The 12300-nt window shown below is 42.0% G+C and overlaps 1 protein-coding gene across 1 annotated transcript; it reads right to left on the reverse strand.

Annotated features, from left to right (window-relative positions):
* Window positions 1-333: 333 nt before the first annotated feature.
* Window positions 334-11174, reverse strand: LOC102931183 (ficolin-2-like). Its single transcript, XM_007067620.2, has 10 exons — window positions 11093-11174; window positions 9150-9263; window positions 8359-8412; window positions 8060-8095; window positions 7003-7047; window positions 6103-6138; window positions 5113-5240; window positions 4441-4570; window positions 3716-3850; window positions 334-581 (listed from the first exon to the last, which is right to left on the reverse strand). The coding sequence occupies exons 1-10, from the start codon at window positions 11172-11174 to the stop codon at window positions 334-336; spliced, it is 1008 nt and encodes a 335-aa protein (XP_007067682.2).
* Window positions 11175-12300: the final 1126 nt, after the last annotated feature.

The following is a 12300-nucleotide window of genomic DNA, read 5'->3' on the forward strand; positions in this document are numbered from 1 at the left end:
AAATTTTCATGAAATATCACTGATGTGGTTGTAATGTTTTGTTTGGCAGGAAAAGAAATCATACTTTTTTAATGCACAAAACATAAAAGCTAAAATAGGTTAATTTATATTCCTTTGAAATGAAAACAACTGAAAAATTCAATGTTTCCCCACAAAACTATTTTAATCTTTTTTTACCTGCTCTAGTCCTAGTGCACTGCGCTGGGTAAGTGTCTATGATGATGTCTGCCCCCTCATGGCTAGTGCATAAAGAAAAGATCTTTAGTGTCAAATTCAGATTAATGTTCATTATGACAGGCCGATAACTGCTATATAAGAGCTCAGTATAATTGGCTACACGGGCCTGATTTTCATCTCTGCCATATTGTAGGAGTAGTTGTACCCTTTGGATGACTTCCAGTTTATCCCATTAGCATAGCTTCCATGGGCTCCTCTCAGGTATAATCCATTCAGGTTGGATGTATGACAATCCCTGTACCACCAGGCCCCTTTAAAGGCTTCAGCACAGTTAGCTGGAGACCAGTCGTTGTCACGGTCGTAGGTTGAAAACATCATGCCGTTGTGCTCCATTAAAGAATCCCCTGTGGGAACAATTGGGTTTATTTATTACATGTTCTTACAAAGACAAGGTGGGTGAGATTCTCTTCTTGTTTGTTTACATTTTTACAGTTCAGTTCCCACAGCCCAGCCTGGTGACTCTGCAGTGGGGTTACTAAATTTCTCCCTTTCCAGGCATCAGAAATCTCCCTGGGGTCAGGAGAGAGATTACAGTTCTATTTCCAGTAAGGAACATTTTTTCACCAGGTCATATTCTGAGTGTATCTCCACACAGGATCGGATAGGAAACTCTTCAACCTGTCGTGACTTAACTCAAAGACCAAAGTCAAAAAGGTGCTGATCAGGGAACATCTATTAGCTGATTATGCTGCCCTCATAGCCCACGATGAAGATCTGTTACAAGAATTCATGGACCTCCTTTCAAGTACCTGTCAGGCATTTGCTCTCACCATCAGCATGAAGAAAATGGTTGTATTACGACAGAGGGTTCCACAGGATCCTTCAATCACCTTAAATGCAAACCAGCTAGAAGTAGTCCAAAAGGTTCAGCGATTTAGGTTCTACAGTGACCACCAACCTCTCACTGTATGAAGAACTAAATGTTCGCATTGGAAAGGCTGCCACCATCTTTAGCAGACTAACTAAAAGAGCATGGAAGAACTCAAAGCTGACCATCAAAATGCGAGTGTGCCAAGCGTGCATCCTCAGCACTCTCATGTGTGGTGGGCAAATTGGAAGACAGACGCATACCCAAGGACAAGTGATATGGGGAGCTCTCAGAGGGAGCAAGAACATTAGGACATCTCAAACTTCACTATAAAGACACACTCAAGCGAGATATGAAGGGATTTGGAATTGATCCTGACCAATGGGAAATCTTGGCAAGTGATCGTAACAAGTGGTGCCATCAGCTCCATCAGAGTATCAAAGTCCGTGACAGGAGCTGGCTCCTGCAGTTTGAAGAGAAAAGAGCCCACAGGAAGCAAGCAGCTCCCAACCAAGATAGATATATTTGCAGCAACTGCCAAAGAGCAGGCAAATCTTGGATTGGACCATTCAGTCACAGGAGATATTGCAAACCAACTACATCAGAGGCTGCAATTCCCACCATCTCTCGTAGATGAAAGGATGCCAAAAAATGATAGTCTGAGCTCAGTTACACCACTATAAATCCGGAGTAACTCATTGTAGTCAATGTGTTCAGTCCTTATGTGTCCTGAAATCAGTTTGCACCATTGTGATGGTATAATGTGAGCCCAATGTGCTCCTAACACTAACAGCATAGCCCGGAGCCTGCTGAGGATTCAGGATCATAGATTCACAGAATCATAGAAATGTTGGGCTGGAAGGGACCTTAAGAAGTCATCTAGTGCAACCCCCTAGGAAGAGGCAGCCCCAAGTAAATCTAGACCGTCCCTGACAGGTGTTTGCCCAACCTGTTCTTTAAAACTTCCAGTGATGCGGATTTCACAACCTCTGTTGGAAGCCTATTCCAGAGCTTAACTACCCTTATACTTAGAAATTTATTTCTAATATCTAACCTAGATCTCCGTATCACAGATTAAGCCGGTCACTACTTGTCCTACCTTCAGTGGACATAGAGAACAATTGATCACAGTCCTCTTTATAACAGCTCTTAACGTATTCAAAGACTGTTACCAGATTTCCCCCCCTCAGTCTTGTTTTCTCAAGACTATAAACATCACCAGTTTTTAAACTTTTCCTCATAGGTCAGGTTTCCTAAACGTTTTATCATTCTTGTTGCTCTCCTCTGAACTCTCCAACTTGTCCTCATCCTTCCTAAAGTGTGGTGCCCAGAATCGGACACTGTTCTCTGGCTCAGGCCTCACCAGTGGCTTTTTCTGTTCCTTCCTAGGTGTAACTTATTTTGTGCCTTAATCTTTTTGATGTTGTCCTTACATGGGTATGCTACTCTTTTGTACTTCTCCTTCGCACTTTGTCCACGTTTTCACTCCTTCCTTTCCTTAGAATAAAGACATCTGTGATTTCATGAACACTTTCACCCAAATTGTCTTCCAACTTCAGATTCGCTACCATTTCCTCCCTGTTCGTCAGAATTAAGTCTAAGATGGGTGGTCCCCCCCGGTTACTTCCTCCACAAAATGGTGTCCGCAATACATTCCAAGGACTTGTAAGAAGTTTTGTGTTTTTCTTTATTACTTTTCCAACAAACGTCTGTGTAGTTAACGTCCCCCATTACTATATTTATTATCGTTTTTTTCTTTACCCAGAGACTATCAATTGGTCTGCCTCTCATCTACTCCTGCAGCAGAGAACAAGTGTATATATTCTTGCTGTATAATTCAACACCTTCTCCCTTTTTACCTTGCCTGTCCCTCCTAAACAAGCTATACCCCACTATACCAATATTCCAGTAATGAGACTCATCCCACCAAGTTTCTGTGATGCAATTTAAGAAGTAAATTTACAATTATACTAATCCTTCCAGTTTATTCCCCATCTGCCTGGTATTTACGTATAGGTATCTGAGATTCTAAGTATATGCCTCTACTGGTTACCCTCTTCTTCCTCCTCTGACCCTACATACCCCCTCCCCCAAAAAATCTAGCCCTCTGTTAAGGTGGCCCTTTTTTATGCTTAGCTGTTGGCTTTTGTCCCCTGCCCCTTTTAAACCTACTTAAAAGCCCTTCTCCCTAGGGGGCTTGTGGGTGTGCCTGAGCAATCCTGCAGTGGTGTGTAGCAGACTCTGCATGCCACAGAATATTCCTGTCTCTGGTATCCATCAGACAGGAATATTCTGTTTGCATGAAATGGGGCATATCTACCCACCCAGTGACTTGTACCAATCCTGGTGTGCCTACTTAGTTTAATTCAGATATTTCTATAGGGCATTAAGATCTAACTTAGGAAAGCGACCAGCAGTAGCTGTGCCTACCTCTGCTCGTTATTCTGCTTTCAGTCCTTCACTAGGCAGGATATCCCTATTATACTATATGTTTTGTTGTCACTAGACCTTCTGTTTCTCCTCTAATAGTTCAGCAGGAGAATAACTGATGTTTCCTGACAGACATCACCTCCACAGATTACCTCGCCTTTTGCTTCTGCCATTGACTATTCTGCATCACTTTTGTTTTCCATTTTTCCATCTACCATAAAGGATGAGCTCAGAACCTACCTGCAGTGCCATTCACAAAGGGTCCAATGATCAGCGTGTATGTCTCAGCCTCCCTGGCAATTTTGAACGAAGAGAATGTAGCAAATTCATAGTTGTTGTCAAAATCTCTGAGATCGACGCGAAGCTCGTTGGGAACTTTAGAAAACAATTTGAAAGCAAAATGTTCAGCACCTTCCATTGGTGTTTATTACTGTTATTGAATGTTTTTATTGCAGAAGCCCCAAAAGACTCTACGCACAAATCAGGCTCCATTATGTTGGGACCATTATGATCATCTAGTTTGAATTGCCTGCATCACACACATCACAGAATTTCACCCACTGATTCTTGCATCAAGCCAAATATATTCGTATTGACCTTTATCAATTCGATTTCCATCCACCAACCTGACCTCCCTATTAAAAACCTGCTCCATGTTATGCTTTGCGAAGGTAGTTCAGAATCGATGACCTCATCCAGGCTGTAGCATCCCTTATTGCTGTACTGTGGGTGAACCACCCGAGGACAAAATGCTGCTCCAGGAATCATGACTGGATCCAGCCCATCTACCACAGCATTATTGGTTTCAATGGCTTTGTGTGGCAGGCCTGGCCTGTAAGGTGCAGGAAGGGGTGTCTGCAGTAGAAGTGTTACCTCTATACCCTGTATCCATGGCTAAAGTGTGGGAATAAAACGTGATGGAGAAGGTTGTTGTAAGGAAAAAAATGCATCAGTGACGTCTTTACCAAGGAATGATAACAGATGGATATTTTCGTTCCCCAGCCAGAATTCTGACAGCTGGCTGCCAAAACCTCTTTTGTATGAATACCAGTCACGGAAAAAATCCACAGAGCCATCCACCCGTCTCTGGAACACCTGCAGGGAAACAGGAGGTTCTTAGTTGGGAAATCCCACGTTGTTTTCCATCCTACATAGAGCAGAAGACCAGAAACTCTGTGACTGTAAATCATTGGATGAGATTTAACATGGTCAGATGTATTTCAGCCTCAGGTGACTATCGCAGAGGGAAGCTTGTCTCAGAGGATCATATTAAATCTTGGCAGCCACAGCATTAGGTTAAAGGATCACAAGTTTCAAAATCTACAGCACTGGACAAATGTCCCCTCAGACAGGGTCTTTTAGACTCTAAAGCTCCAGGTTCCCTCCATGGAACCCATTGTGATCACAACCAAGTTATCGCCACAACCAAGGACTAGGGAGGATTAGAAGGGCTCAGGAAGTGTCTGTGTTTTTATTTCAGCTAACCATGGGGACTAACAGCTTCAGAGCTTCTGTCCTCATGCTTTTCTCCTAGCTGCAACCCACTGGCTAAGGGCCAACTCCCATTCTTGGGACAGTAAACTGTTTGTTGTTCAAGGAAAAAACATCCAATGAGCTTCATTATGCTCTGTTCTTACAATCCATCCTCCGCCATCTGTGTCCATGTCACACAGCACGGTCATGGCTTTACAGTCACTAGGGTAGATGGTGTACCAGCCGCTCATGCGGATCCCTCTAGCTAACAGCTCCTTGCAGTTCTTTGCTCCTGGTTGAAAGAAGAATTGAAATATGTAAATTAGTTGTATAACTCTCCTTGGAATAGGGATTCATGGGCTGCTTTACATTGCACTGAGGGCCAGATCAATTGCAGAATCAGGAAACTGGAAAAGAATCTTTGATTCACCATCTCCTCTCCTCCCCACTGTACTGTTTGGGAATTGGGTAGAATCCCTTTAAATAGAACTCAGAGGGATCACACACTATCTTTGGAAGCCTAACGCAGCAGTGTATGTACCTAGCGAGGCTTTTCATGCTCTCTGTAGTTAGCAAACCAAATGATTTAGACTCCAGTGTACCAGTCTGGTTTGTATTAACTTTGTTTGGAAGAGGAAAAGATGCAACCACCTGCCTAACCCCATCTGTTCTGTGTGAGACCAGCTCAACCTGAACAAGGGATTGGCTCAAAGCATCTTAAAAACTCATGGAAATTGAAATGTGCACAAAGATTTTTACTGTAAGTTCCCATGCAGCCATTTTGAAATCTCTGTGAGTGAGAAGGGCTTTGGGTTATCGTGTGACTTGCGGGAGCACTCACCCGCCCCCAAAAATATCAGATACTCACAGGAATATTCACATCGCAGTTTGTAAGTGAACCCATCGGCTGAAATGTATTTCCACAAAATATTCACTTGCCAATTGCTAACAGCAAAACACCTTCATTTTAAAAGATCAAAGTCTCCTTGCTGATAGTTTGAGAACAGCAAATGGTGAAAATCACGTGTGTGTGTGGGTGGGTAGTGTGGGGTGTTTTTTTTTTCTTTTCTTCAAATTTGTCTATCTCTAATGGTTTTTGATGTTTGGGTCTCTGGATGGAATAAGATGACATTTAGTGGTCTTAAGAAACTCACCTTTCCTACACTGTCTGTCTTCCAGGTCTTCCTCCACTAGTCATGAAAAGAAACACAGTAGAAAGTGAAATGGAACCAGAAAACGTTTTACTGTCTTTTAAACTATGTAACTGGCCAACAGTGACAGCTGGGATAGCAAAGTACTCGTTATCTTGAAAATGCACAAGACACGTTTTTAATTGTGAAAATCCAAGTGCTAATGGATTCACACACATCTCTGATCTGAGCCTTCCAGCCTGAACCATCAAGATAGCTCTCATTAGGTAGCTAATGCTATTTTATAACCCTCTCATGAGGCTCCTACTCGCAGAGCTAAGAATTGGTCCTTAATAGACAAAATTAATTGCTGGTCAGTTTGTAGGAGCAATGCCCACTAAGTCAGAGGAATTGCATGTGCTTACGCTAGCTATAAATTTGACTCAGTATTCTTTTTAAAAAAATTCCAAGCGACAACGGGAGAATAACAGTTAAATAAAGTACTAGTAGAAAAAGGGTCGTTCCTTTAACTGGACATATAAATAGGATCCATTTCTTGTGATTCATACTCCCCACTCCTGGTATGTGGGAAATATAAGGAGGGGTAGGAGAAAGTAACCTTCTCTAGGATACACCTCCAGATCTACAGATTTCTCTTACATTTCAGCTGTTCTCTCTCATACCAAAGGTCATCTGGCTAGTGTTGTTCCGGATGTTACAACACATGGATGGCCACCTGTTTGTATAGGCACAGCTATTTCTCTCTTTATAGAGCCGAAATCTTACAGGAGGATCAGTGAGTTTGATATTGTGGACATGGTAACTATTCAAGAAACAAGCTTCTTCAGCCACTTAATTTTTAGTGCTGCAAAAATAGAACTGAAATGATGTGTTCAGTATAAAAGAGAGTGCAGAGGGTCTCACCAGGTGTTCCGGGGACTCCTGTAGCTCCCGGGGCTCCTTTATCTCCTAAAAAAAGAACTCAGAATAAAATCCTTGTTTTACCTGGAGGTCACCTCCATAATTCACCATCTCACTACAGCAATCACTTGGGTTTAATTCTATGGAGGGGCTAGTTCAAGGCCTATGTATCAGCTACACTCCACACAATCTGTTAAAGTTGGCATTTTGTGGGACTTAAGTGATGTATGTTGCCAACTCTCAGGATTTGGTCATGAGTCTCATCATAATTATTGTTTTCCTTAAAGCCCGAGCTCCTGGAGTCAAGTGGATATGACATGATTTCAGCCTTTGGTCTTAAAGAAAAAGTAAGTTTCTAGCCCTTAAAGCTACGGTGAATGCTTCAAAATGTGCCCCCTAAATACTCAAAATGCAGAAGGCAAATAAAAAGAACACCAGATCTATTATTTTTACAAAAAGAAAAGGAGTACTTGTGGCACCTTAGAGACAAAGGTGCCACAAGTACTCCTTTTCTTTTTGCGAATACAGACTAACACGGCTGCTACTCTGAAACCTGTCATTATTTTTACATAAGCTCATGATTCTAAAACGAGTCTCCGGATTTTTTATGAACCTAACTTAAGTTTTGGAGTTGGCAGTAGTGCATTTATCTTATCTTGTCTTCTGGATTGACTGAAATGAAATAGGCTTAGGCTATGTCTACACTGCAGTTGAGATCTATTTCCTGTGACTGCATTGGACCTCATGACAGATCAGACATTATACTTAGAGCTGGGTGAAATTTTTCAAGATAATATTTTATGCAGAATTTTGAAATGTTCCAACTCTTCATTTTGGAACAATGCTGTGTTTTGTCATTTGGCTATTAAACAAAAAGGGGACATTCTTGTTTAACCAGAACCAATTTCATTTCAGCTTTTTTGTTTCGCAAGAAGCTTGAAGGAAAACTTGTATAATGAAACGGGGCAGGGGGATTGTTGTTCCCAATTCCTCTACCACCGTGAATAGCACCAGAATGTGCCCTGCTCTGCAGTGAGAAGAATCATCTGAGGTCTCTCACCTTTCGCTCCAGGGTGGCCAGCAGGACCTCTTTCTCCTGATTGAACAAAAAATAAGTAAGTAAAGACTGATCTGAGATAGCGAGATCTTGACACTGGATCAGAACTGAAGTTCTGTTACAATAATAAACCCTTTATTGTCAAATATAGAGTGAGGGGAAGTTATGGTGGTTTTTGGAGCCCAGATATTATAGGAATTGGTGTTTTATAACTAGCTCTAATTGATATTTGATTAAAAACTTATTTCCTGTTCTTAGGTCACGTATAGGAAAACACAGTTCTCTGCCCTTTGTTACTTTACCTTTTCGGCCAGTTTCCCCCTCCTTTCCGGGGATCCCCGGAGGTCCCCGTTCTCCTGCAAACACAGAAGACTGACTGAATATTTTCCAAGGTAGCGTAAATACTGAGTACATAATCCCCACCCACCACCCCAACCTGGAATTACAAAAACTCATCTGTGTCAAAATTCAAATCCTGTATCTGCATCTGGCTCGCTGAGTCCCTGATCTCACATCAGGATTCCCTAGCATGGACTCTCACATGGAGGTCCATTGAAGTGAAAGGGACAAGCATATCTTGCTGCCAGGTGAGAACCAAAGCTGATAAACAACCATTTTATACATGCCACCATTAAAAATGTCATGGCTCATGACAATAATCATGATTTGCTCTTCTCTAGCCCCCTCATCCAAACTTTTCAGAGCGCTTTTCACAGATCAATGAAATGTGCCTCAGATAACCTCTGGGAGGTAAAGGACCATTATCGCCATTATATAGAGGAGAAAACTTGAGGCTCAAAGAGAGTGACTTGACTAAGGTGACACAGCGAGCCAGTGACAGAGATGGGGAAAGAACCAGAGGACTTGGTTGCCAATCTGACACCCCAAAGGGAATGGACAGTATTTCAGAGCTTGGTTATTCTGAAGCTCCAATCCCTTGCCATAGGATATGGGAGATGCCATGTGAGTTGGCCAGAGTTTCCTCATATCAGGGTTGAGGGGAATCTCCAACGTCTGAGCATATTACAAAACTAATTCCCATTTACATCAGCACCAGTCATGTCTGATTCCCATTCAGTGCCTGGGAACGTACCTTTCATTCCTACATTTCCTGGGTATCCTCTGGGCCCTGTGGCACCTGGAATTCCAGGGAAGCCTTGGAGAATGTAGAGTTTATCGGTACTCTTGTGACCCACTAAGCTCACCTCTGGGGAAAGAAATGAACCCATAATCAATTATTGTTAGCTTCTCAGGATCTGAAACATTCTGCAGAAATCTAGAGGGATAAACCCAGCAAATGAGAGCCTAGATAGTTCCTTGATTTTCTTTTCTCTATTAGTGATAAATTCAACATTTTCTTCAGTTCTTTGCATTTCAGAGACAATGCACTAATATTAAAAGTAGAGGGTTGGTACTGTTAGTCTTTGTTTTAAGTTATAGTGGAAACAAAAGTTAAAAAGAAGTTATTAAATATTTGTATTCAAAGAAATCACTTCACATCTTAATTCTGATGTACACATCCCTCTGCAGTGTTTGCAACCTGACCATTGCAGCATTGTGTCAGTTCATGAGAATCTTTCAAGGAAATTACCTACAGAGGAACAGAAGCCCTGGAATGAGTTACCTAGGGAGGTGGTGGGATCTCCTTCCTTAGATATTTTTTAAGGTCAGGCTTGACAAAGCCCTGGCTGGGATGATTTGGTTGGCGATTGGTCATGGTTTGAGCAGGGGGTTGGACTCGATGACCACCTGAGATCCCTTCCAACCCTGATATTCTATGAAAAGCAGAATGAAATGCAGAGGAAAAACAAATAGCTGCCATTCAGTGAAGAAATTGTGCAAAAGTAAAATAATTTAAAAAACAGTTGTTCTTACAAGCGCAGGAAATACATTTTAAAGAACTAAATATGTTTTTTAACCTAACAGCCCCTCCCTACATTGTTCACATTGTGAGATTTAAAATTATTATTGGGACATCAGTGGAGAAAAATAGGGACATACCGGTCAGCTCTGTTGATGTGGAAATTTTTGAGGTAACAAAATGTGGACATGGGTAATATTGCCTGTGATATAGGAACTCTACCTCCTAATCTGGAACATTTGGGCATAAATTGTACATAGCAACTGATTTTGAAAATGATCATGAATGTAAGGAGATGAAACGTGAAGGCAGTACTGCTCTGAAATAATACATTAATTTATGCATAAGATGGCAGAGCCTGTATTCAATCCTTCTTTAACAAAGCACCCATTTCCTTCAAAGAGACCATTTGCCTGAATGAGGTCTGCACAAATTTGACTAAATCTTGCATAAGGATTACAGGATTTCATGGTGAACTAAAATAAACCTTCAAATGCTACTGGATTCTCAACCAAAAGCGCAGAAATGAAAGTGTTGACATGGAAAGAGTTGTATAGTGGATTTGCGGTGATAGATACACAACAGTTGCAATTTCATAAATAATCATCTTAATTTGGTAAACATGAATTTTTAAAAGCAGAAGGATCTTAAATCACAGGCTCACTCTGAGCTTTGAAGATTGAGATTTTATTTTCCAGAATTTAGCTCATCTTTCTGTGTGGGTCGGTCAGTCACCAGATTAGAAAGGCTTTGGCCCCAATTTGCAAAGGAGATGGGAGCTTTAGACAGAGAGATTCCAGCAGCAACATAGGGAAGTTAGAAGATAGTAAATGAGCATGAGGGAGAAGAGGTCAAGTCAAATTTTGAAGAATCTCAAAGGAGACAAGAGACAACATTTTCACAACATGGTTTGCAAAAACTGTGTCCTATTTTCTGAACACCTCTCGTCTGTGTTGTGCACTTCTATTGATTAATTGATTGATTAATTTCTACAAAGGAATTTTGTACAAAGAAACTGTTCTTTTTATCATTTTAAAAGCACCATGAGCAGACAAAGCACTTTATAGATGTATAGGACAACAAACATTCCTGAACAGTTCCCAGTTCTCCAGGGTCCAGGTTGGCAAGAGCCACAGTATGAAACGCTGTTGGGAACAGGATTGTCTTTCACTCACCTGGGCAGGTATCCTGAGCCTGACAAACCATTGCGGCTAGACAGAGTAAAGAGAGGAGAGTTTTCTGAGCAGCTCTCCCCATGGCTGGTGCTGGTCTCTGCAACGGCAGCTCCATTTGTCTTCTCACCACCTCTCCTCTTCTTTAGTATTTCAGTCCCTTTAAGCCTTTTATATGCAATAACAATAGAGCCTAGAGCAAATAAAGCTCTCTGCCTCCGGCATCTCAGCGCCTCCTTCCCACTCTCCACATTCCAGCAGTTTCCACAGGGATTTTTTTTGCTGCAGCGGTCACAACTGGAGCTGATTAAATGGCCCGATAGGACACGTGCAATACTGGACTAGCAGCCGTTGCTTCCCCCGCACAGCAAATGCAGTATCGTGCAATGAGGATTACTGAACGGAGCCAGTCTGAATCTTTCCTCACGAAGTTGATTCCTGTCAATGTGTCTTCTGAAATAGTAAAATAGGGTGCCAAATAATGAGCCCAAACTGACTTTCTCCATCCCGTCGAAGCCCCCTGTTGACTTCAGTGGGAACCTTTGGGAGAACAAGGAGAGCAGGATTGGGTGGATTTACTCGCCAACTGCTCTATTACTATGATGTGTGTGACAGTAGCCACAGGAGGCCTCGTGTCAGATTGGACCCCCCTGTGCTGAGTGCTGTGCAAACCCCCAGTAGGAGCCAGTAATAGAGGGATTGGTTCTAAAACCAGAAGTGACCATTGTGATCATCTCGTCTGACCTCCTGTATAACGCAGGCCACAGAACTTCCCCAAAATAATTCCTAGGGCAGAGCTTTTAGAAGAACAGCCAATCTTGATTTTAAAATGGTCAGTGATGGAGAATCTAGCACAACCATTGGAAAATAGCTCCAGTGGTTAATCACACTCACCGTTAAATATTTACACTTTATTTCCAGTCTGAATGTGTCTAGCTTCAACTTCCAGCCATCTCTGCCCCAAAGACCTTACGATCTAAGCAGCCAAGACGAATGAGTGATGGGGGGAAATAATTATTATCCCGATTTTTCCAGTGTTATGTGTGCCTGTGTCATAGAACTAATAATAATGATGCATGCCCAGGCCATATCTGCTGATATACCACTTCTGCATTTTCCTACATGTCCATGTGATTTTTCAGTGACTGCTGAATGGCAGACGCTCCAGATGGCAGATCACTGCTGAGGTTCATTTCTTTATGTGCACGTGT

The sequence above is a fragment of the Chelonia mydas genome, chromosome 16, assembly GCF_015237465.2.
Source record: "Chelonia mydas isolate rCheMyd1 chromosome 16, rCheMyd1.pri.v2, whole genome shotgun sequence".
Taxonomy (NCBI): domain Eukaryota; kingdom Metazoa; phylum Chordata; order Testudines; family Cheloniidae; genus Chelonia; species Chelonia mydas.

Excerpts from the sequence above, each read along its gene's own strand:
- LOC102931183 (XM_007067620.2), bottom strand. The coding sequence starts at position 11,174 with ATGGGGAGAGCTGCTCAGAAAACTCTCCTCTCTTTACTCTGTCTAGCC. Across the intron at positions 8,413-9,149 it reads AGGAAATGTAGGAATGAAAG|GAGAACGGGGACCTCCGGGG; the intron begins GTACGTTCCCAG and ends CTGTGTTTGCAG. Across the intron at positions 5,241-6,102 it reads AGACAGACAGTGTAGGAAAG|GAGCAAAGAACTGCAAGGAG; the intron begins GTGAGTTTCTTA and ends TCTTTCAACCAG.